Source organism: Xenopus tropicalis, chromosome 1 (genome assembly GCF_000004195.4).
Source record: "Xenopus tropicalis strain Nigerian chromosome 1, UCB_Xtro_10.0, whole genome shotgun sequence".
Taxonomy (NCBI): Eukaryota; Metazoa; Chordata; class Amphibia; order Anura; family Pipidae; genus Xenopus; species Xenopus tropicalis.
In genome coordinates this window covers 205,689,630-205,716,611 of record NC_030677.2, presented here as the reverse complement: position 1 = coordinate 205,716,611, position 26,982 = coordinate 205,689,630, and the positions used below count along the sequence as shown (strand labels likewise).

Genomic DNA, 26,982 nt, shown 5'->3' with positions numbered 1-26,982 from the left:
AATCTCTGCATCCCTACTGGTCAGCCATAGGTCACAGTATAATCTCTGCATCCCTACTGGTCAGCCATAGGTCACAGTATAATCTCTGCATCCCTACTGGTCAGACATAGGTCAAAATATAATCTCTGCATCCCTACTGGTCAGACATAGGTCACAATATAATCTCTGCATCCCTACTTGTCAGACATAGGTCAAAATATAATCTCTGCATCCCTACTGGTCAGACATAGGTCACAATATAATCTCTGCATCCCTACTGGTCAGATATAGGTCAAAATATAATCCCTACATCCCTAATGGTCAGACATAGGTCACAATATAATCCCTACATCCCTAATGGTCAGACATAGGTCACAATATAATCCCTACATCCCTACTGGTCAGACATAGGTCACAATATAATCCCTGCATCCCTACTGGTCAGACATAGGTCACAATATAATCCCTGCATCCCTACTGGTCAGACATAGGTCACAATATAATCCATGCACTGTATGCTAATCCAGCCTATCATTTGCCAAAAAGCCATTTTTAAAATCCTCCAATGGGTTTTGTTGGCAGTATCCGACCCCCTCAGATGGCAGTTGTGTTGGACATGGCCTTTTGGCAGCGGGGGAAACACAACGCTAATGCCTTTCTGACACCAGCGCCTGGAGCGAGTTCAACCAGCGACAGAATCAACATTGGAAAGTCCGTATGAGCAATGCCTTGATTTTCTGCTTTTCCAGCCCTTCTCCCATGTAATATCAGATTCCCTCAGTAAAGCCGCCAGCCGCCCTTCCAAAACAAAGTCATAATCAGGCCTTCCCATGGAAATGGCACATCATAAAATAAGAATCCGCGTTCCAGGTCACGGGGGAAAACTGCGTGTCAGCATCGTTTCTTAGGAACTCATCGCTGCCTTATGGGCCTGCCCCTCGGGCCTGCAGATACCAGCACAGTTACACAGACAGGCAGAACATTAATAAATGTACATACGACAATCAATGCTCATTGGTGCAGAACGGGACATTATATTGAATACATAAATGTCGGGGCCCCAGAAAGGGATATAGAGGCTTGTTAGCCCCTTCTCTCGGCCTGTATAGTGTTCTGAGTGCCCCCGAGTCATGCTCGTAGTATTTGAGAGGGTGTTTTGGTGGCTTGTTTTTTAGGCTACTGGTACACGGCGCGTTTTGCACCACCGGAGAAAATCCCTCCCCGGGCTGCATACGTGTGAGCATTGACAGGACTGTAATCCCTCTGTAACTGCCGGACGATTTCAGCCAGAAAATGTTCATGTGTAATCTGATATCCACTCTATGTAGACAAGGGCAAATTACATTCCTGTCAGAGGGGGCGTTACACTGTATGTGCAGCAAGTAGCCCAAACCCAGCAAAAACATACAACATCAGAAGTAAATCCATTGCCTAATGAACAGCATTCAACAAGTATCCATGTTATCCAAGTAATCAGCCTCCTCTGTACTAAACAAGCAGTGTTTGTTCCCTCTCTGCCCCTGTACACAGATTTGTTTGCTAAAATCTAGATATAGAGCTCTGTATAAACAAACCCTAAGTTGCAAGGTGGCCATACATGGACCTATAGTAGCTGTCGCCTCTTCAGACCAAGTCAGAAGCTTATAGTATGGGAGCTCCCTGATGGCCTGGCCAACCAATATCTGATAATCGGACATCAACATTAGACAGAGATCCGCTGATTGCTGTTATATCCCTTTGTACCGAGGTAACCCAACCCACTAGGGCAGAAGCGCTGGGCAGAAATACATATTGCTATGGGCCCTTCTGCGGGGCCCTGTGATACAGGACTAGTGGCTGGTAGTCCGTAAGTGACGTTAACAGCTTTCCAGCCTATAAGCCTCGCCAGGTGTGTAATTGGACTTGGTTCAGTAGTACTAGTTGTTCTGTTGGATTGGTAGTACAAGGAAGTGTCCATTTGCTAATTGTTCTATATAGAACATAACGTTCTGATGTCACCTTATAAGCACATATTCTCTATTTGCAGAGAGATTGCACCAGCAAAGCTCATTTCTCTTTTATTTGCTCTTTTATAGTCTCATCAACAGCCATCGTCTCACGGAGGTGCAAAGTGGTACTGCCCCATTGGCACTGGTTCTGCCAGCGTAGATTATACTCACATTGGTACTTACCTGTTGGCTTATAACAAACCTGTGATTAATTGCAGCAGAGTGGGGCTAATTACCTGTGGCCCAACTAGCCCAGCGCCTCACCCTAATGGGATCAGGAATACACCACAGTCAGGCCCACTCCGAGATGAAGTACATACTACACAGGATAATGCCAAACGTGTACATGAAATTAAACTCCTATCCAGTCTGGCACCTGGGGCTAACGGTCTAGCTGTGCCATGGAAATGAATCTGGCTATGCCAGCACAGCTTTTGGCCCTAGGAGCTCACACTTCTAGTTGCTAAGACATTTCCAAGCAAATGAATCCTTGATGAAAACAGAGCCAGGCCAAGTAGTATTGGCATCTTTAATAATGATACTAATAGTACTAATAATGATACTAATAAACACATAGGTTTGATCTATGAAGGATTAATGAATACTCGTGCCAATGCAATGAGCAGTGGGGCTCATTATCAACCATTGGGCACATTTGGCCTAGGGCAGTAATTGTAGGTTTCCATTCCAGAGCTGTCTGAGCAAAGCTTAGTTGCTATGGGTTTGCCCGGTGTTAATAAATAAGCCTAAGTATTCCTTACCCTCATACAAGTGCATCACAAGTCTGTAACCTGCTTATTAACATGTAAAGCACTCCGATTCATCCAGAAATTTCTGAATTACGTGAAGGGCATCTCCCATAGACTTCATTTTAATAAAATAATTTAGCTTTTTTTACATGAGTAAAACAGTACCTGTACTTGATCCCAACTAAGATATAATTACCCCTTATTGGGGCAGAACAGCCCTATTGGGTTTATTTCATGGTTAAATGATTCCCTTTTCTCTGTAATAATAAAACAGTACCTGTACTTGATCCCAACTAAGATATAATTACCCCTTATTGGGGGCAGAACAGCCCTATTGGGTTTATTTCATGGTTAAATGATTCCCTTTTCTCTGTAATAATAAAACAGTACCTGTACTTGATCCCAACTAAGATATAATTACCCCTTATTGGGGGCAGAACAATCCTATTGGGTTTATTTCATGGTTAAATGATTCCCTTTTCTCTGTAATAATAAAACAGTACCTGTACTTGATCCCAACTAAGATATAATTACCCCTTATTGGGGCAGAACAGCCCTATTGGGTTTATTTCATGGTTAAATGATTCCCTTTTCTCTGTAATAATAAAACAGTACCTGTACTTGATCCCAACTAAGATATAATTACCCCTTGTTGGGGCAGAACAGCCCTATTGGGTTTATTTCATGGTTAAATGATTCCCTTTTCTCTGTAATAATAAAACAGTACCTGTACTTGATCCCAACTAAGATATAATTACCCCTTATTGGGGCAGAACAGCCCTATTGGGTTTATTTAATGGTTAAATGATTCCCTTTTCTCTGTAATAATAAAACAGTACCTGTACTTGATCCCAACTAAGATATAATTACCCCTTATTGGGGGCAGAACAGCCCTATTGGGTTTATTTAATTTTATTTAATGTCCTATTGTTTCACTTGGGAATATTGTGCTGAGGGATCCATACAGGTTGCCCATTCATCTCATAGAGGACAATAGAAATATAAGCAAGGCTGAAGCTGCCAGCAGAGCAACCAAAGCAAGAGGGGGAATCGGTCTGTATCATTCTGTATTTCCTTCTTAAAGGGGTTGTTCACCTTTAAATTTAGTATTAACTTTAAGTTCTATTCTGAGACTATTTGCAATTGGTCTTCATTTTTTATTAAGTGTGGTTTTTGAATTAAGCTTTTTATTCAACAGCTATCCAGTTTGGGATTTTATCAGCTATCTAGTTGCTAGGGTCCAAATTAGCCTAGCAACCAAGCAGTTGTGTGAGTGAATCATTAGAATATGAACAAAAGAAGCCTGAATAGAAAGATAATTAATAAAATATAACAATAATAATAACATTGTAGCCTCACAGAGCAACATATTCTTGGCTCCCAGGGTCAGTGACCCCTCTTGAAAGAAGTTGAAAGAAGGCAAATAATTCAAAATAATTAATTTGAAGGTGCACTTTCCCTTTAATATTCCATTACCAGCTGTGAGTGAGATGAGCCCCTGCCTATACCTGAGAAGGATCTGTGTCCCTTGTTGTGACCCCCATTACCAGCAGCCCCCCCCCCCCATATATATATATATATATATATATATATATAAGAATAACGATGTGCTGGAATGGAACAGGAAAATGTCCGTTTCAAGGGCTTGCTCTTCCGCTGCCATTTCTGTTTTCGTTGTATTGTTTGTTGTACTTTGCTCTCGTTTAACCTGCCAAGTCCTTTCCCCTAGAAAAATCCCCCCAAGCCTGTTTATTTGTGCCATTGCCACTGATGCTCTGATTGCGGCATTAATCTCGTAACCCTTCCGCCGCTAAAGAGCCCTTGCAGAACAATGTAAGGTCTTCCTGTAGTGAAGGGGCCGCGGGGCCCGGGGCGTGTTTCTAGAGTGCTATCCCCTGCGAGGCTGAGCTGCACATAGGAGCTGGCACTCGCCCGTGTTTGCATGGTGCTATTTGGCTCGGCGCTGATAAGCAATAGACAGCCTGGCTCCTTCGAGGAGTCTCTCAGCAGCGTCTGAGCACTCGGCAGTTCCGAAACCCTCTGGCTGACTTTCCCCCGTGGACTGTTCATTTATCAGGAAATGAAATTGGTTACAGGGTTTCTCACATTGCCAAACCTCACTGACGAAATCGGGATTGTTCCTACTCTCAGAACTTCGTTTAACTCCAAACAACATATAGGGTTCTGCTGGAACCTGCGAGAGATACACCGAGTCCTTGTTCTGTCCCTGTCATAGAGATATTTGTATCACGTTCACCATCTTCCCACGGGGCCGGGGCATCGGTACCCAGCGGGGTAAATCCCAGCTTATCCCATCCAATCATCACTTATTGATTATTGGTCTCCTATTGTAGATTTACCCCCGGCCATAATAGTTTATCACTGACTCCCTCTTCCAATCACTGCATTATCTTCCCATAATGCTGCTCGGCGGATCTGCTCTGCACTACACCTACACACACAGGGCAAAGCTTCCCCGAGGGGAACATCTACTTGGTGACACAACATGGAAAACAGTTCTATATAGTGAACCCCCAATATTGCCCAATAACTCATATTTCATTGATACTAGATTCTGGGTTCTTTACCAGTGCTGGAATCTGGACACATCCCCTTTACCTTGATTCTGACCAATCAGGTAAATTCTGCCAATGATTGGCCCATGGGCAGAACAGGCAGGGAGCCTACAAGGGGCAGTTTATGGTGTGGCTGCTTTTCTCTTGTACTCAAAAAACATGTAGAGCTCCAGCCTCTCCCTAGTCTTCTATATAAGTCCAGCACCCTTGTGCACCGTCATGGGTACTATTGGCACCTAATGCAGCAAGAGCTGCTGGCACAGAACACACAGAGCCCAGGTTCTTTGCGTGGCCCCTTGTTTTTGGTTGGCCCACATTACATGTATTATGAATAAAGCTGGCCATACACATAAAGATCCGCTCCTTAGCCAATTGGACAACTTACATGTTGGGCCCAATCAGGCTTATCCAATTGTTTGGCCTTCTTTGCAACCCATCAGATCATAATGGAGTCCTATTGGTGTGGACTACATCACTGTGCCAGCTTGGCCCTTGCCCAAGGGGATTTTGAAACCTGTCTGAAAGATAACGGGCCAATTTTCAGGTTGGGCCTATACATGGCCAATAAGCTGCCCGAAGGGGCTGAATCAACAGCTTAAATGGGCCCATATAAAGCCAGTTGACAAGATATTTTAAATGTCTGGAGCTTTCCAGGTCCTATGACGCTACAGTGACCACCATCGTACCAACTGCAAAATGGACCATTTCCTTCCTCAAATTGGGTTTCTTTATATTTTCATGTCAGGTTCGTTCAATCACATGTTCTACAATTCCCAGCATCCTCAGCAACATCCGAGCCTCTTGCTGCCAATATGGCTGAGATAACCAAGACCGGGGCCTCTCGCATAAGGAAAAGCATTTAGGTCGGGTTGTAAACAGCGGCGCGGCCGGCAATTGGATTCCAGGCTCTGGGTAACAGAAGGAAAGTTGGACTCGCACTCTCGCTATCAGCCTTCTGGCACCGGCCGTTACTGTTTCAACTGACTACATGGGAAAACCTGGGGAAAAACGTGAAGACAGGAGTTTCGTGCTCAGCCAAAGTTACTTTTTTTTTTTTTGATTATTTTGTTTTGTTTTTCAGATTCAGGGAGGTTTTGGCAGCGGCGCCTGAGAGCGTTCCCAATAGTTCCCAGTAAATGTTATCTTGTGCGGGATTATTGCAGCTTTCGGCTGTCTCTTTCTTGCACAGTAGTTCAGCCAAATTTCTACATGAAGTTCTGACATTGATATAGGAATAAGCCATTTCCACTCCTTCGGCAGGGTCTGCTTTTGTCATTCCGCTCCCCTCTTGTTCCATTTCTAGAGCAAATAGTGTGCGCGGCCAGATATCAATGGATCTTCATGTTATATCTAGATAGGATACATGTATGAAACCGGATGTGTATAGTGACCCCTGGAGCTGTGTTAGACCAGTGTTCCCCAACCATTGGCTCAGGGGCAACATGTTGCTCCCCAACCCCTTGGGTGTTGCTCTCAGTGCCCCCAAACCAGGGAGTTATTTTTGAATTTCTGCTAAGGAGGCAAGTTTTGGTTGAATACAAACCAAGTATAATGCCAAACAGAGCCTTCTGTAAGCTGCCAGTCCACATAGGGGCTATTAAGTAGCCAATTTAAGCTCTAATCCCTCCCCCCAGGAACCTTTTCATGCTTGTGTTGCTCCCCAACACTTTTTTCATTTAGACGTGGCTCACAGGTATAAAAGGTTGGGGATCCCTGTGTTAAGACCTTGTTACATTTCAGCCTCCACTTACACAAGTGGGCACCCCCAGACATTAAGAAGCCAATATGGCTCTCCTACCCGGGCAGCAGGGGGTGCCATTGCCCAGGGGCTCATTCGATAGGCCTAGCCACAATCCACTGTAACCCAGGAAGCTCCCAGTGTGCAATGGGGCCAGTATAGAGGTAGGGGGGCCCAGAGCAAGTTCCCCCCATAGGCCTTTAGTGCTGTCATAAGCCCTGTTCAAGTAGCTTTGCTGACCAATAGGTTGTTGGAGTCCAGTGTAAACTCTGCCCTGCAACTGGCCAAGATATCAGCAGTCAGCTGCTTTTCCTTAGGCCCGCCCCCATCTGACTAAACTCCACCCCCCCCACCCATGGAAAAATCAGCGGTAGTTTCTTCCTTAATGTCAACTGATAAGATCACATTGTGTTCCCATTATGTTCCATCAGTCAGTGGTTCTATTCACCGGCCGATTCATTCATCTTCTGGCCGCCTATTCATACATGCACTGTTCCACTGCATCCCGACTCCGTAGCATTAGTAGCATTAGTACAAAGGCTGTGGGAGCAGGTTTGCCTTCCCTTCCTGCTCATTGATGCCGCACAGGAAGCGGCGCTGCTCCTGACATGTATAAACAATCCACAATCATTTCCCTGCGCAGACAACAAAACCAAACACTCGCAGTAAAAAATAGCCCTGATTGATATCGGCAGTAGCCGTGTTTGCCCTGAGTCTCTATGAAGGTTTCCCTTTCCTTTATTAATAGGGGATGTGTTGGCTGTGACTTACACTGCTCCCATGTGTTAGTAAGTGTGTGTGGCCCCGGGGGGAAAGGCTTGGAACCCCACTGCTGGGTAACGGGCAGAGCCTGCACCCTACATGGGCCCAGACCCTCCCAGATCCATCAGCAATTCAAGAATAAAACATTTCTGGGTTCAGTAACCTTATAAAATAAAAGGATTTTCAGATGCAGACTCCGAGCTGCCTTTTTGGGGTACAGTTGTGCAGTTAGAAACCGGGGTAAAGTGCGGCGGTCTGGAAACTCCAAATTGGGGTCAAATAATGTGTGGGGGTGGGTACGGGGGCAATGTTGGGGTGAAATGGGGCAGGATCTAGATGCACGGGGGTCTGGCAGATATAACAGCTTCGTTTGCAGTGCCCACCCCCCAAGGGCCCAGTCAGGCAGTGGGAAGAACCCAAGGCCCCTTGTGGTGGGGGGTCCTGCTGGCGAAGTAGTAAGAAGCCATGTGATTTCTAATGGGTGCTCTGTGCGAGCCCTACATGGGCAGAATGGGGACGTATTTATATAGAGACATTCATGGGCCCATGCCTAGGGTGGCACCTTTACGTGTGTCTCTTGGGTGCCTATATATATATATCTGGGTGCAGAACTGAGGGATCACCCCTTTCCTTTACGACTAGTGCAAACACAGTATGAAACTGCGGATGTAACAAGGGCTGAGTGGGGGTGGCAGTCAGAGGCAAGGTGCCCAGGGTAGCAGTCAGTCAGAGGCATGGTGCCCAGGGTGGCAGTCAGTCAGAGGCAAGGTGCCCAGGGTAGCAGTCAGTCAGAGGCAAGGTGCCCAGGGTGGCAGTCAGTCAGAGGCAAGGTGCCCAGGGTGGCAGTCAGTCAGAGGCAAGGTACCCAGGGTGGCAGTCAGTCAGAGGTAAGGTGCCCAGGGTGGCAGTCAGTCAGAGTCAAGGTACCCAGGGTGGCAGTCAGTCAGAGGTAAGGTGCCCAGGGTGGCAGTCAGTCAGAGGCAAGGTACCCAGGGTGGCAGTCAGTCAGAGGTAAGGTGCCCAGTGTGGCAGTCAGTCAGAGGTAAGGTGCCCAGGGTGACAGTCCAGTCAGAGGTAAGGTACCCAGGGTGGCAGTCAGTCAGAGGCAAGGTACCCAGGGTGGCAGTCAGTCAGAGGTAAGGTGCCCAGGGTGGCAGTCAGTCAGAGGCAAGGTACCCAGGGTGGCAGTCAGTCAGAGGTAAGGTGCCCAGGGTGACAGGCAGAGTTAAGGTGCCCAGGGTGACAGGCAGAGTTAAGGTGCCCAGGGTACAGTCAGAGGTAAGGTGCCCAGGGTGACAGTCAGAGGTAAGGTGCCCAGGGTGACAGTCAGAGGTAAGGTGCCCAGGGTGACAGTCAGAGGTAAGGTGCCCAGGGTGACAGTCAGAGGTAAGCTGCCCAGGGTGACAGTCAGAGGTAAGGTGCCCAGGGTGACAGTCAGAGGTAAGGTGCCCAGGCTGACAGTCAGAGTTAAGGTGCCCAGGGTGACAGTCAGAGGTAAGGTGCCCAGGCTGACAGTCAGAGGTAAGGTGCCCAGGGTGACAGTCAGAGGTAAGGTGCCCAGGGTGACAGTCAGAGGTAAGGTGCCCAGGGTGACAGGCAGAGTTAAGGTGCCCAGGGTGACAGTCAGAGGTAAGGTGCCCAGGCTGACAGTCAGAGTTAAGGTGCCCAGGGTGACAGTCAGAGGTAAGGTGCCCAGGCTGACAGTCAGAGGTAAGGTGCCCAGGGTGACAGTCAGAGTTAAGGTGCCCAGGGTGACAGTCAGAGGTAAGGTGCCCAGGCTGACAGTCAGAGGTAAGGTGCCCAGGCTGACAGTCAGAGGTAAGGTGCCCAGGCTGACAGTCAGAGGCAAGGTACCCAGGGTAGCAGTCAGTCAGAGGTAAGGTGCCCAGGGTGGCAGTCAGTCAGAGGTAAGGTGCCCAGGCTGACAGTCAGAGGTAAGGTGCCCAGGGTGACAGTCAGAGGTAAGGTGCCCAGGGTGGCATCAGAATTACAGCTCTAAGGCAGAACAATAATGCTACTAATTAAAAATTATTCATGCACAATAAATAGACTAAATAAAAATCTGCTTAGAATAGGTGTGAAAGTGAGCATAAAGTTTAGTATCCCCTTTAACTCCTGTCACGCTTTCCCCCTAATGCCCAGAGCGGATGAGCCCCTCGCTGTGCCCCTGCCCTGTACCCACCAAAGGCTGACTATGTAAAGCTGGCAGCCCCGGGCAAGGCTGGAAGCAGGGGATGGCACTTGTATTTTCCATCATCCTGGGCCGGCGCGGTACTAATCTCCTTCAGCTCCCAGCATGCAGTGCGCCAAGCTTATCAGCCAGTAATGGGTCTGTACTTAGTGCTGTTAGGCACGGGCAGCCAAGGCCCCTGCGCGGGCAGAGTAGCGCCGTAGCCCTACACAAGCCAGAATGTCTGTCTCCATCAGCGCTGCCATTGCCTCTGGGAGCCGGGAGACATAACAACTTATTGTCAGTTCTGCAGCCGTAAAGGTTATTCGGGTCCTTTCGAGTGGAATGAGAAATGATTACCAGGAAGTCAGACCCAGAAAATAATATTTACTAGAAAACTTCTGCAGCAGAGATTCATCCGCTCGCCCTGCAACTCCCACAATGCAACAGTCATTTCTTAAATGGATATGATCTTGCCATTAGTTTTCCTTCTGAAAGAGAGCCCTCTGCCTTTGTCTGTTTTCATGCAATCGGCCTTCATTATCGACCTCACTCGTTCCAATTATTTCTCTTCAGCACAAGACTGTGCGCAGTTCAAACCCACTATATCTGAAATTTCTTTTCTTTTTTCAGCCATGAAGCAGGACAGAATGTGACAGAATGCGCTGTTATACAGATAGCTAGAATCTCAGCCATAAAGCAGGGCAGGACTGCTGCTTACAATGGGGGGATCAGATAGGATCTGTGCCACTGTGACAGAATGCTCTGTTATACAGATAGCTAGAATCTCAGCCATAAAGCAGGGCAGGACTGCTGCTTACAATGGGGGGGATCAGATAGGATCTGTGCCACTGTGACAGAATGCTCTGTTATACAGATAGCTAGAATCTCAGCCATAAAGCAGGGCAGGACTGCTGCTTAATATGGGGGGGATCAGATAGGATCTGTGCCACTGTGACAGAATGCTCTGTTATACAGATAGCTAGAATCTCAGCCATAAAGCAGGGCAGGACTGCTGCTTACAATGGGAGGGGGGGATCAGATAGGATCTGTGCCACTGTGACAGAATGCTCTGTTATACAGATAGCTAGAATCTCAGCCATAAAGCAGGACAGGACTGCTGCTTACAATGGGGGGGATCAGATAGGGTCTGTGCCACTGTGACAGAATGCTCTGTTATACAGATAGCTAGAATCTCAGCCATAAAGCAGGGCAGGACTGCTGCTTACAATGGGGGGGATCAGATAGGATCTGTGCCACTGTGACAGAATGCTCTGTTATACAGATAGCTAGAATCTCAGCCATAAAGCAGGGCAGGACTGCTGCTTACAATGGGGGGATCAGATAGGATCTGTGCCACTGTGACAGAATGCTCTGTTATACAGATAGCTAGAATCTCAGCCATAAAGCAGGGCAGGACTGCTGCTTACAATGGGGGGTATGGATCTGTGCCTTTTCTTTATTGGCTCATCCAGTCAGTGAACAGCCAATATTCAGGTTATAGGAATATAGATTGTAAGCTCTTTTGGGCAGGGCTCTCTTCACCTCTTGTATCGGTTACTGATTGCTTTATATGTTACTCCTTGTAGAGTGTAAGCTCTTTTGGGCAGGGCTCTCTTCACCTCTTGTATCGGTTACTGATTGCTTTATATGTTACTCCTTGTAGAGTGTAAGCTCTTTTGGGCAGGGCTCTCTTCCCCTCCTGTATCGGTTACTGATTGCTTTATATGTTACTCTGTATGCCCAATGTATGAAACCCACTTATTGTACAGCGCTGCGGGATATGTTGGCACTTTATAAATAAATGTTAATAATATAGAAAGATAAAGGCTGGGATTACATGTAGCGAATGTAGGTATTGCTGTATATAAGGATGTTCTGCTGACACACAGCCCAATACAAGATGGAGTCTGTTCCAACAGAGAAGGGCCACTCGTTCCTTTGCTGATAGTTATGCCATTAACCCCTTATGTACTGGAGGAGTCTGTTAGGGAGGCCAGTGGCCTGTGAATGGCCCCCGCTCTGCTTTTCTTGCCAGATGGCAGTTTGCTGAGTGCTGACAGTGGCGGGGGGGGGGGGGGGGGGGGGCTGAATGAGGGTGTGTGGGTTATCAGGGCTATCTGTGTTAACAAGCAGAAGTGCTATGTGTGCCGGGCAGGAGTGAATGGGAGCTTGGAACTTATCACGCACACTTCCCAGGGCTTAGAGATCCTGGAGCCAGAGGTCTGGAGCCTGAATAGGGGGTATTAGTCAGCATGTCCTGAGCCGAGACAGATAAGGGCCCGCTTCCTAGGCTGCTCTGATCACACAGTTAACGTTTGGTGACACAAAGTCTGTCTCTGCTTTTATGCAATTGTTATTTTCTCTTTTTTTTATATATTTACAAGTCTGGCAAAGAGTTGAGATGCACCCAACATAAATACACGTAACTACGAGTCCTCTCCCTTTCCAGCACATTGTGTGCAATTCAACTCTTCGTTTTCCTACTCTATTTCCATCCGCAACACGTCGGAAGGGCCGCGCAGAATTCCTGTTGTGATGCTGCATCTGTTTAATACTGAGCGAGGGCTTAATGTCCATTCTGTGCAACCGCCAACCCCCCACATAGGTAACGGGTGATTTCTGTGTTTGGGGAGGATAGCCACATTGTTTAAAGAATTTTCTTCATAGTTTCCCAGGGCCAATTCCATGTATAATACCCAGAACCCACAGCAGGATAAATACAGTGCCAATTCCATGTATAATACCCCAGAACCCACAGCGGGATAAATACAGTGCCAATTCCATGTATAATACCCCAGAACCCACAGCAGGATAAATACAGTGCCAATTCCATGTATAATACCCCAGAACCCACAGCAGGATAAATACAGTGCCAATTCCATGTATAATACCCAGAACCCACAGCAGGATAAATACAGTGCCAATTCCATGTATAATACCAGAACCCACCAGCAGGATAAATACAGTGCCAATTCCATGTATAATACCCAGAACCCACAGCGGGATAAATACAGTGCAATTCCATGTAAATACCCAGAACCCACAGCAGGATAAATACAGTGCCAATTCCATGTGTATAATACCAGAACCCACAGCAGGATAAATACAGTGCCAATTCCATGTATAATACCCAGAACCCACAGCAGGATAAATACAGTGCCAATTCCATGTATAATACCCCAGAACCCACAGCAGGATAAATACAGTGCCAATTCCATGTATAATACCCCAGAACCCACAGCAGGATAAATACAGTGCCAATTCCATGTATAATACCCAGAACCCACAGCAGGATAAATACAGTGCCAATTCCATGTATAATACCCAGAACCCACAGCAGGATAAATACAGTGCCAATTCCATGTATAATACCCAGAACCCACAGCAGGATAAATACAGTGCCAATTCCATGTATAATACCCAGAACCCACAGCAGGATAAATACAGTGCCAATTCCATGTATAATACCCAGAACCCACAGCAGGATAAATACAGTGCCAATTCCATGTATAATACCCAGAACCCACAGCAGGATAAATACAGTGCCAATTCCATGTATAATACCCAGAACCCACAGCAGGATAAATACAGTGCCAATTCCATGTATAATACCCAGAACCCACAGCAGGATAAATACAGTGCCAATTCCATGTATAATACCCCAGAACCCACAGCAGGATAAATACAGTGCCAATTCCATGTATAATACCCCAGAACCCACAGCAGGATAAATACAGTGCCAATTCCATGTATAATACCCCAGAACCCACAGCGGGATAAATACAGTGCCAATTCCATGTATAATACCCCAGAACCCACAGCAGGATAAATACAGTGCCAATTCCATGTATAATACCCCAGAACCCACAGCAGGATAAATTCAGTGCCAATTCCATGTATAATACCCCAGAACCCACAGCAGGATAAATACAGTGCCAATTCCATGTATAATACCCCAGAACCCACAGCAGGATAAATTCAGTGCCAATTCCATGTATAATACCCCAGAACCCACAGCAGGATAAATACAGTGCCAATTCCATGTATAATACCCCAGAACCCACAGCAGGATAAATACAGGGCCAATTCCATGTATAATACCCCAGAACCCACAGCAGGATAAATTCAGTGCCAATTCCATGTATAATACCCCAGAACCCACAGCAGGATAAATACAGTGCCAATTCCATGTATAATACCCCAGAACCCACAGCAGGATAAATACAGTGCCAATTCCATGTATAATACCCCAGAACCCACAGCAGGATAAATACAGTGCCAATTCCATGTATAATACCCAGAACCCACAGCAGGATAAATACAGTGCCAATTCCATGTATAATACCCAGAACCCACAGCAGGATAAATACAGTGCCAATTCCATGTATAATACCCAGAACCCACAGCAGGATAAATACAGTGCCAATTCCATGTATAATACCCCAGAACCCACAGCAGGATAAATACAGTGCCAATTCCATGTATAATACCCCAGAACCCACAGCAGGATAAATACAGTGCCAATTCCATGTATAATACCCAGAACCCACAGCAGGATAAATATAGTGCCAATTCCATGTATAATACCCCAGAACCCACAGCGGGATAAATACAGTGCCAATTCCATGTATAATACCCCAGAACCCACAGCAGGATAAATACAGTGCCAATTCCATGTATAATACCCCAGAACCCACAGCAGGATAAATACAGTGCCAGTTCCATGTATAATACCCCAGAACCCACAGCAGGATAAATACAGTGCCAATTCCATGTATAATACCCCAGAACCCACAGCAGGATAAATACAGTGCCAATTCCATGTATAATACCCCAGAACCCACAGCAGGATAAATACAGTGCCAGTTCCATGTATAATACCCCAGAACCCACAGCAGGATAAATACAGTGCCAGTTCTATGTGTGTTAGGAAATCCATTGGTTGCTGTGGGAAGCTTAGCCCATGCAGTGCTATAGCCATAGCTGCTTTCTGTAGGGGTGTAATATGGATGCTGAGAATTGTAGTTTAGCAAAATGTAACATTGAGAGTAGGAAAGAGAGTAGGGCATGAGTTTATTAGGGACCTGTCCGAATGTATTGCAGGTCATTATAAGAATCTTGGGGGCTCATGGGAGACAGGGGGATTGTTGTGCCAGGCCGCTGAAAGTTGCCTATAAAGTTACTTACGCAATTTACGTAACTTGCCTGAAAAAGTTACATAATAGCTTGTGTAATAGTAAATTCCACTGCCCCCAGTGAGCTGAATTATTAGCTCATTAATTATTCCTTTTAACTCTTTATATGAACTGCTTATTATAGAGTCACATCAGCTGTTTGTATTGGGATCTATTTACTGAATGATATGAGCGGCTCCTACATGAACTTTCCAGCAGGGGAATGACTGGTTATTATAGAGTCACATCAGCTGTTTGTATTGGGATCTATTTACTGAATGATATGAGCGGCTCCTACATGAACTTTCCAGCAGGGGAATGACTGGTTATTATAGAGTCACATCAGCTGTTTGTATTGGGATCTATTTACTGAATGATATGAACGGCTCCTACATGAACTTTCCAGCAGGGGAATGACTGGTTATTATAGAGTCACATCAGCTGTTTGTATTGGGATCTATTTACTGAATGATATGAGCGGCTCCTACATGAACTTTCCAGCAGGGGAATGACTGGTTATTATAGAGTCACATCAGCTGTTTGTATTGGGATCTATTTACTGAATGATATGAGCGGCTCCTACATGAACTTTCCAGCAGGGGAATGACTGGTTATTATAGAGTCACATCAGCTGTTTGTATTGGGATCTATTTACTGACTGATATGAGCGGCTCCTACATGAACTTTCCAGCAGGGGAATGACTGGTTATTATAGAGTCACATCAGCTGTTTGTATTGGGATCTATTTACTGAATGATATGAGCGGCTCCTACATGAACTTTCCAGCAGGGGAATGACTGGTTATTATAGAGTCACATCAGCTGTTTGTATTGGGATCTATTTACTGAATTATATGAGCGGCTCCTACATGAACTTTCCAGCAGGGGAATGACTGGTTATTATAGAGTCACATCAGCTGTTTGTATTGGGATCTATTTACTGACTGATATGAGCGGCTCCTACATGAACTTTCCAGCAGGGGAATGACTGGTTATTATAGAGTCACATCAGCTGTTTGTATTGGGATCTATTTACTGAATGATATGAGCGGCTCCTACATGAACTTTCCAGCAGGGGAATGATTGGTTATTATAGAGTCACATCAGCTGTTTGTATTGGGATCTATTTACTGACTGATATGAGCGGCTCCTACATGAACTTTCCAGCAGGGGAATGACTGGTTATTATAGAGTCACATCAGCTGTTTGTATTGGGATCTATTTACTGAATGATATGAGCGGCTCCTACATGAACTTTCCAGCAGGGGAATGACTGCTTATTGTAGAGTCACATCAGCTGTTTGTATTGGGATCTATTTACTGACTGATATGAGCGGCTCCTACATGAACTTTCCAGCAGGGGAATGACTGGTTATTATAGAGTCACATCGGCTGTTTGTATTGGGATCTATTTACTGACTGATATGAGCGGCTCCTACATGAACTTTCCAGCAGGGGAATGACTGCTTATTATAGAATCACATCAGCTGTTTGTATTGGGATCTATTTACTGACTGATATGAGCGGCTCCTACATGAACTTTCCAGCAGGGGAATGACTGGTTATTATAGAGTCACATCAGCTGTTTGTATTGGGATCTATTTACTGAATGATATGAGCGGCTCCTACATGAACTTTCCAGCAGGGGAATGACTGGTTATTATAGAGTCACATCAGCTGTTTGTATTGGGATCTATTTACTGAATGATATGAGCGGCTCCTACATGAACTTTCCAGCAGGGGAATGACTGGTTATTATAGAGTCACATCAGCTGTTTGTATTGGGATCTATTTACTGAATGATATGAGCGGCTCCTACATGAACTTTCCAGCAGGGGAATGACTGGTTATTATAGAGTCACATCAGCTGTTTGTATTGGGATCTATTTACTGAATGATATGAGCGGATCCTACATGAACTTTCCAGCAGGGGAATGACTGGTTATTATAGAGTCACATCAGCTGTTTGTATTGGGATCTATTTACTGAATTATATGAGCGGCTCCTACATGAACTTTCCAGCAGGGGAATGACTGCTTATTGGGCCCCACAGCAACATCATTGGGCCCTTGAACTTTGGGGGGAAAAACATTTTTTCATAAACCTATATTGCAGCTACTTTTGGCCTGTACAGAGACATACTGTTTAACACATAGGGATTCCCCTGTACTAAGCACAATTCAGCAGGAACAGCCCCCTAAGTTTGCCCATAGCCTGTACAGAGAGATACCATAAAACTATGGCAGCATAGGGATTCCACTGTACTAAGCACAATTCAGCAGGAACAGCCCCCTGTTTGCTCATAGCCTGTACAGAGAGATACCATAGAACTATGGCACATAGGGATTCCCCTGTACTAAGCACAATTCAGCAGGAACAGCCCCCTAAGTTTGCTCATAGCCTGTACAGAGAGATACCATAAAACTATGGCAGTATAGGGATTCCCCTGTACTAAGCACAATTCAGCAGGAACAGCCCCCTAAGTTTGCCCATAGCCTGTACAGAGAGATACCATAAAACTATGGCAGCATAGGGATTCCACTGTACTAAGCACAATTCAGCAGGAACAGCCCCCTGTTTGCTCATAGCCTGTACAGAGAGATACCATAGAACTATGGCACATAGGGATTCCCCTGTACTAAGCACAATTCAGCAGGAACAGCCCCCTAAGTTTGCTCATAGCCTGTACAGAGAGATACCATAAAACTATGGCAGTATAGGGATTCCCCTGTACTAAGCACAATTCAGCAGGAACAGCAGCACAGGGTTCCCCTACAGGGAGATGTAACAGTCCCTCTGTGTATAAGTGCTGCCCCAGACAGTGCGTGCCATTGGGTACATAGGGGAGACAGCACTCACATATGACAGGGGGGTCAGATGATCTCGGTGACAGACCCAAGCAGCATGGAGACTTGGTGGCTCCGCGGGGCTCTAGTGGCACTCAGCTCTTAAAGCGACAATTCCATGAATGTAGCCATATGGCAGCGTCTCATAAATACTGCAGAACTGAGCAAACCCGACTCACCCAGTGACCTGGATCCAATTGCTCAGTTAAATGAGCGGCGCGTTGGTGGGGAGGCTTGTGTCTCATCCCTCTCGCTCTGTCTCTCTGGCCCAGGGAAGGAGCTGTCTCGGGGCGTATAGAACTGTATAGAACTAATAGCAGCCAGGCCTCCCTTCCCAGCAGTGTAGCTAAGCACAGACATATATCTGCCCCCCTAAATGCCACTGCCACCCATAGCCCAGAGCTCTGGCATCATATACATGTCATGCCACCCATAGCCCAGAGCTCTGGCATCATATACATGTCATGCCCCCCAGTGCCACCCATAGCCCAGACCCCTGGCATCGTATATATGTCATGCCCCCCCAGTGCCACCCATAGCCCAGAGCTCTGGCATCATATACATGTCATGCCACCCATAGCCCAGAGCTCTGGCATCATATACATGTCATGCCACCCATAGCCCAGAGCTCTGGCATCATATACATGTCATGCCCCCCCAGTGCCACCCATAGCCCAGAGCTCTGGCATCATATACATGTCATGCCCCCCCAGTGCCACCCATAGCCCAGAGCTCTGGCATCATATACATGTCATGCCCCCCAGTGCCACCCATAGCCCAGACCCCTGGCATCGTATATATGTCTAACCCCCCCAGTGCCACCCATAGCCCAGAGCTCTTGCATCATATACATGTCATGCCCCCCAGTGCCACCCATAGCCCAGACCCCTGGCATCGTATATATGTCTAATCCCCCCAGTGCCGCCCATAGCCCAGAGCTCTGGCATTATATACATGTCATGCCCCCCCCAGTGCCACCCATAGCCCAGAGCTCTGGCATCATATACATGTCATGCCCCCCAGTGCCACCCATAGCCCAGACCCCTGGCATCGTATATATGTCTAACCCCCCAGTGCCACCCATAGCCCAGAGCTCTGGCATTATATACATGTCATGCCCCCCCCAGTGCCACCCAGAGCTCTGGCATCATATACATGTCATGCCCCCCCAGTGCCACCCATAGCCTATAGCTCTGGCATCATATACATGTCATGCCCCCCCAGTGCCACCCATAGCCCAGAGCTCTGGCATCATATACATGTCTAACCCCCCAGTGCCACCCATAGCCCAGAGCTCTGGCATTATATACATGTCATGCCCCCCCCAGTGCCACCCATAGCCCAGAGCTCTGGCATCATATACATGTCATGCCCCCCCAGTGCCACCCATAGCCTAGAGCTCTGGCATCATATACATGTCATGCCCCCCCAGTGCCACCCATAGCCCAGAGCTCTGGCATCATATACATGTCTAACCCCCCAGTGCCACCCATAGCCCAGAGCTCTGGCATCATATACATGTCTAACCCCCCAGTGTCACCCATAGCCCAGAGCTCTGGCATCATATACATGTCATGCCCCCCAGTGCCACCCATAGCCTAGAGCTCTGGCATCATATACATGTCATGCCCCCCAGTGCCACCCATAGCCCAGAGCTCTGGCATCATATACATGTCTAACCCCCCCCCATGTCTAATCTACCCCACGTTAAAGTAGCTGTTAGGTCCTATTTAGTTTCCTTATAATAAAAGCAAAGTATGGAAATAGGGTTGGAACTAGGGGTACAACTCCTTGCCCCCCATCGCCCGCTGTGTTGTTGTTATTCATGCCTGGGGCACCTGCTCCAAGGTGGCTTCTAATATCCTAATATGTTACAACAGGGGGTACTTTACTTATAAAGCTGTATTTCCCAGCTGTCTGCCTCGTACCTTAATATAATCACGGAACTTCTTGGTGACTTGTAATATCCTTATATTTTACAATAGGAGGCACTTTATTCACTCTCTTTTTGACTTTCCTCGGGCCATAAGAGCCTCCCATGTAGCTTGGCCCATAGGGAATGTACATGAGTGAATGTTGGCAGCGCTGACACTGATTGGGATCCAGGCTTCCTGCTCCCCAGCCAGCCGTGCCCCCCCCATACTGTTACACACTTAACTTGGGAGCCCCCCTGCCAGCATTCCAGATGTTCATCTCAGAGCTCGGAACAGCAGCCTCCAGTTCTAGACTTGTGAGCAGCCAATCACAGTGTAGCGAGGGCACATGGAGTGCACGGGATGTGGTGTCTGTTCAGCGTAACTGGGGGGGCAGGGGGCAGCTACTGGTGGGCAAAACTGAGTGCCCGGAGCCCAGTATATTAACTGCCCCACTCTGACTGCCACATTGTCCTTGTCGTCCTATAAAGCGCAGCTATGGGGGTGCAGATCAGATACAGACCGGTGTCCCCCTATAAAGCCCAGCTATGGGGGTGCAGATCAGATCCCAGATACAGTCCGGTGTCCCCCTATAAAGCCCAGCTATGGGGGTGCAGATCAGATACAGACCGGTGTCCCCCTATAAAGCCCAGCTATGGGGGTGCAGATCAGATACAGACCGGGGTCCCCCTATAAAGCCCAGCTATGGGGGTGCAGATCAGATACAGACCGGTGTCCCCCTATAAAGCCCAGCTATGGGGGTGCAGATCAGATCCCAGATACAGACCGGTGTCCCCCTATAAAGCGCAGCTATGGGGGTGCAGTGAGCGGGTCGGGGGTGCAGTGAGCGGGTCGGGGGACAGTGAGCGGGTCGGGGGACAGTGAGCGGGTCGGGGGGCAGTGAGCGGGTCGGGGGGCAGTGAGCGGGTCGGGGGGCAGTGAGCGGGTCGGGGGGCAGTGAGCGGGTGGGGGGAAGTGAGCGGGTCGGGGGGCAGTGAGCGGGTCGGGGGGCAGTGAGCGGGTCGGGGCTGGCTCTGTGTCACTCTCGGCTCTCGCTGTGCGTCGGTTCCTGTGGCGCAGAGATAGACATGTTATTGGGGGAGTAGACAGTCAGAGAGGTATTATGACTGTCTCATTTCTGTGCCTCTCCCTAAACCACTTTTGCTTCTCGCTCACGCAATGTTCTGCCCCGGGGGGGGCCGTTTCTTTTATTTTGTCTCGGTGTTCGGGACTGATAGACGTGACTAAATGCTGGGATTCCAGCCCCCGCCCTCCCTAGCGGCTTCTGACCGACAGTAACTGGCAGTTTGTAATGACTGGAGCTCAGAGACTTAAGGGGAAAACAGCCCCCTGACCCCCATGTGGTTTCCTGCCCAATAACCCCCCAGTGAGGGGGCGAGTGGGTGCCCAATGCCATGGGGGGGGTGCAGCCTGTAATGCCCGGGGGGTATGTTCTGTTTATAGGGTTCTTGTTGCACAACAGAATGTGAGTCACTGTGGTACCAGGGTCAGGCACTGATTAAAGGGGAACTCCACCCGTACAGATGGGAACATGGCCGTGCCAATAGGGGGGCCTACAGTTTAGGGGAGCAGTACCATAGAGGTAGAGTAGAGGTTCCCATATGTTCCAAGCAAAGGCAGAGAAAGCAAACAGGAGCGGTTGGTACCCAGTGGGAAAGGAAGAGGTGAGAAGGAGTCGTTCCAGCAGGAACAGCAGGCAGCTGGCCGGGCAGCGACCAGATAAGGTTTCCCTTCATTATTAATGGCACCGGGCGCTTTGCAAACATTGTCATCCTCGTTGTAATCACGTTGCAGAGCGTGCCAGTTTATTATTAGCCCTAGCCACATCCTTATAAATAATAGAGGGGCTTGTGTATTATGTGCCCCGTGTGGTTACAGCAGTGCGGCCTGTATCCCGAGGAGCCGACACCCGGCAACTCCCGTATTCTGTGACTAAGGGGCATCGTATGAACGCCGGCGGTATCGTATGATGGTATGGGGTGTCACCCAGGGGCGACTCCAAGCCCACCGCCCAGTGCTAGTAGCCCGGCCATCTCATGGGTTGCCGGAACACTTTGCCTGAAACCAGAACCGACCTGTTTTATATCAGAAATGGCCCAAACTGTCAGTTATTTATCCTTCCCATGCCTGGGCGCGCAGAGCTGGCACCGGGTTAAAAACCATTGATAATGTGCAATGAATAGAAATGGGAGAGGGGCTTAGAATTACATTTTCTTTCTGTATGCAGAATAGTTACCCTTTATTGCTTCTGCCTAACTTTCCAGCTTTTGCAATAACAACCTCCGAATCAGTAATGGTCCCGGGTTCCATGTGTCCTGACGGATCCATTGGCGCCGCTTTGCTTTATAGGCACCGCTTAGAGATCCTGGGATTAGTGGATTGGCGCAGCCTGCCCGCAATGAAATCCCATTCCCTTTATAGTGAGCTGAGCCCCCACGTTGGCTGCGGCAGCCCCCACATCAGTAGCTCCCTGTACCCTCTTAGCCCTCCGACACGGAGATCAGAGCTGCGGCTCAATATGGTGGGTAGCTTCATGGGGCGCTGCCAGGATGCTTATATTGTCCCTTTCCACTGCAATTATATCAGAAAGTGGCATTTCCTTGGCTTGCAAATCCCCGGGGACCTTCATAACTTATATAAAATGTTGGTTAATAGCCAGTAGCCAAGCCAAGGGGCCAGAGAGAGACCCCGATACTGGCTGTTAGGGGTTAATAACCAGTAGCCAAGCCAAGGGGCCACAGAGAGACTCCGATACTGGCTGTTAGGGGTTAATAGCCAGTAGCCAAGCCAAGGGGCCAGAGAGAGACCCCAATACTGGCTGTTAGGGGTTAATAACCAGTAGCCAAGCCAAGGGGCCAGAGAGAGACCCCGATACTGGCTGTTAGGGGTTAATAACCAGTAGCCAAGCCAAGGGGCCACAGAGAGACTCCGATACTGGCTGTTAGGGGTTAATAGCCAGTAGCCAAGCCAAGTGGCCAGAGAGAGACCCCGATACTGGCTGTTAGTGGTTAATAACCAGTAGCCAAGCCAAGGGGCCACAGAGAGACTCCGATACTGGCTGTTAGGGGTTAATAACCAGTAGCCAAGCCAAGGGGCCAGAGAGAAACCCCGATACTGGCTGTTAGGGGTTAATAACCAGTAGCCAAGCCAAGGGGCCAGAGAGAGACCCCGATACTGGCTGTTAGGGGTTAATAACCAGTAGCCAAGCCAAGGGGCCAGAGAGAGACTCCGATACTGGCTGTTAGGGGTTAATAGCCAGTAGCCAAGCCAAGGGGCCAGAGAGAGACCCGATACTGGCTGTTAGGGGTTAATAACCAGTAGCCAAGCCAAGGGGCCAGAGAGAAACCCCGATACTGGCTGTTAGGGGTTAATAACCAGTAGCCAAGCCAAGGGGCCAGAGAGAGACCCCGATACTGGCTGTTAGGGGTTAATAACCAGTAGCCAAGCCAAGGGGCCAGAGAGAGACCCCGATACTGGCTGTTAGGGGTTAATAACCAGTAGCCAAGCCAAGGGGCCAGAGAGAGACTCCGATACTGGCTGTTAGGGGTTAATAGCCAGTAGCCAAGCCAAGGGGCCAGAGAGAGACCCCGATACTGGCTGTTAGGGGTTAATAACCAGTAGCCAAGCCAAGGGGCCACAGAGAGACTCCAATACTGGCTGTTAGGGGTTAATAGCCAGTAGCCAAGCCAAGGGGCCAGAGAGAGACCCGATACTGGCTGTTAGGGGTTAATAACCAGTAGCCAAGCCAAGGGGCCAGAGAGAGACCCCGATACTGGCTGTTAGGGGTGTTCATTTTATCATTCAGGATACAGCACAAGGCTACTTGGGCCAATGTACAACATAATACACCTATATAGGGGTTTGTCTGTCTGCCCAACACAGACACTCGGACACTTGCCCAAGAGATTTGTTCTGCTGGTTTTGGGATTGGCCCCAGATGGACAGAGACCAGCCACAAGCACCCTGGTTAGTTACGTGCCACTCTCCCCAGAATGGATGCCCAGTGTCAAACAGGACTTCAGATGGCCGCACACCTAAAGATCTGCTTGTTTGGTGAGGACCCAAATGGATGTTCTCTAACATGGCCCCTACATGTTCTGGGCAAATTGGTTTGATCTGATTGTTTGCCCCAAGGTCAGTGATTGGGCTTTACTGCTGGCCTACAGAGGCCCATTGGGAGACCACATCAAGCTCCTAATTGGTTCCCAGCGGATGAGATCTGACAGCGGTGGGTGCCGGAGCCGTAGGTGCAGCATTGGGGCACATAGAAGTAACTACGGATCAGAGAGCACATAGAGCCATGCATGGGCGAGGGACGTCCTAATGGCACCCATGGGTGCCTAGTATTTCTCTCCTGCCCTGAGCTTGGATAGAATTAATAGTATTGTATATAGCACTGAGCTCACTAGGGTGGGACATGGCTATGGGTCTGGCCCCCTAATTAATGCAGCTCATATCCGCTCCTTCCTATCAATGGCAGCAGCAGGTACTGGGCCACGGCAATTACTTCTCCTTACTAACTAAGGCCGGGGGTTATATACAGATATAGCCAGTGAGTGAGTCCGTCTCAGTACTATAGGCATTAATGGCCCCGGGGCCGATCCTTCCCAGCGCACTGGGTCTGTGGTACTGGCACAGTAATGAGGGGTAATTTGGGATATTTTCTCCAGTGGGTGCATTAAACTCTGCGGCTTGTGATTGGCTGTCTGAGCTCCAAGACTGATGGGGGCACAAATGAACCAGTAATTGTACCATTGGGGCGGAATGGGCCCCCCTTCCCTTGTCTGGCCATTCTGTGTTCTGCCGAGGGAACACTCTGTCCCATCCTTCCGCCATTATGGAACATAGTCTGGCTGGGAAAATTGGCCCCCAAGTGCCTCTTAGCAAAATAACAGCATATTGGCCAATTTCTGTCCAATTACACAAGCTGTGGCCCTTAGTGAGCGCAGCCATGATTGGCTCTGACTCTCTGCCCCGGTGACTGCAGTTTTCTCTTCCCTGATTATCTGGGCTCCCCCCCCCAAGAGGTAGAAGCTGCCAATCAGAAATGGACAACTGGCCACAATATCCGGTTCCGGGGCCCGGAGGGGTCCGATTCATTCCTTCTCCCCAATACTGTGATGAACCAGTGAGACTTCACATTATTTATTGCACAATTTTGCGTGATTTCTGTATAAAATAATTGGGTGCTGGCTGTGCCCCCCGGGGATAATATCTCACCGTGTCTTTATTATTTCTCCTAAGAAATTCCCGGAGCTGAAGTTCAAGTACGTGGAAGAGGAGCAGCCGGAGGAGTTCTTTATCCCCTACGCGTGGTCCTTAGTGTATCACTCGGGGGTCGGGCTCTACTGGAACCCCCAGGACATCCAGCTCTTCACCATGGATTCTGGCTGACAGGCAATTGGGCCCAAAGAGGTTCCGCTGTGTCCGACTGAACCGCTTGAGCGCATGGAGTGACGTCTATTGCTCAGCACTGTTACCTCCCCCCCAGAGACTCTGGATCTCCCAGAAGCCCCTGCGCCTATCCTGCCTTCCGTCAGAGGCCACTTTCTGCGTTTTTTTGGTTGTTATTATTATTATTATTATTAATGCCCCCCCGGGGTTCAGAGGGGGCTCCTTGGAAAGTAAATGTCCCTTTTCAAGGTATAAATTGCATATTATTCATGTCTTATATTTTTATTAAACAGTATAATAATTGCTAGGGATTTTTAGTATTTACCCCCCCCGCCTCCTTTTTGGTACGTGCCACCAGCCTTTGGGTCTGTCCAACTGCAACGGGGACATTAAGGTGGTACCTGCGACCCAATTCCTAGTGTCCCGCCAACGGCCAGAGGGTGCAGGGAGTTGCAGCTCCACAACTGCCGGAGGGTCACAGCTTAAATCCCGCCCATTAATTTTGATTGGTTAGCGCGGTGGAGAGACGGCAACGTCTCACAGGATAAAGGATGATGGTATTGCTGATACTTTGGTTCACTTGATTCAATAAAGCTGTGAAGATATCCGATTGCAAGCTCCTGTTCCTAACGTTCTCTCATTTTGCCCCGAATGCTGAATCCTCCAATGAGAGCTTGGAATGAGGGTTTTTCTGCCGTACCACCTTGTTGGTTACTCAGCCGGATGACAAAAGCGCCCAAGGGGGCAAATACTTTATTTATCTCCTTATCTTCTCATCCATAACATGGAATTTGGCCATGGAAATCTCTTTTGGTTGTCATGGCAACAGCAGGATCTTTGATTTCTGCTTAGTTTTTATTTTATTGATGTCATTTGGAATTTAAACTGTTATGTTGCCAAGGTCCCTTGTACCCTAGCAACTAGGCAGTGGTTTGACTGGCAGACTAGTAGGTGATTAGGAGAAGGTGTGAGAGCACAAGCGGCCCCGTGTGTAGCGCTATGTTACACACACAGTATATATAGTAATATAACGTTACGTACAGAGCTGGGGGGGGTCCCATGGTTCACCATGGTCACTGAAAGTGCCTTAGAAAAAATTAAAGGGTTTCTGGTGGCAAGAAAATGCCCATGGCCCCCCAACACGGCTCCTGTCTCCCCTATCTGCCGGGCACAGACACGTGCAATGACCCCCTAACCCCTCCCCTAACCTGCACATCATTCAGACTAATTCCTTTGTGCAGAAACCCCCCATTCAGGGAAGAAACAATGGTTGGTCGGGGGCCCCCCCCCAATGGGCCTTCACTGTAGCCTTCGCTCCCCCTACAGGGGAGCATGTCAATTAACTTCCACGCGTCGGGGGGGGGGAGAGTGATGGTTTGGGGGGGAGCACCCTGCGGGGATCGGGTCTGGGGGCCCACTGGGTTTTTTCCAGTGCCGGGGGGCCCACTGGGTTTTTTCCAGTGCCGGGGGGCCCACTGGGTTTTTTCCAGTGCCGGGGGGCCCACTGGGTTTTTTCCAGTGCCCGGGGGCCCAGTCCGACCCTGGATTGTTGGCCCTTACTGAACCCATAAGCACAGGGGGAGGTACATTACTGTAACCAAGTTTCAACCAATCAGTTTCTAACACTTACTGGCCTGTAGCACTTACAGTAATGGGAGCAGACACCTTAC

At 48.3% G+C, this 26,982-nt stretch overlaps 1 protein-coding gene across 3 annotated transcripts in view; it reads left to right on the top strand.

The window, feature by feature from the left end:
• The window catches only part of dym (dymeclin), a 198,700-nt gene extending 172,772 nt beyond the window's left edge, over positions 1–25,928 (top strand). For 2 of the 3 annotated variants that reach the window (XM_031901402.1, XM_031901401.1), the window contains one exon: positions 25,163–25,928. In XM_031901402.1, the coding sequence (XP_031757262.1) occupies positions 25,163–25,312 (150 nt within the window). In that variant the 3' untranslated portion in view covers positions 25,313–25,928. 3 annotated transcript variants of the gene reach the window in all.
• Positions 25,929–26,982: the final 1,054 nt, after the last annotated feature.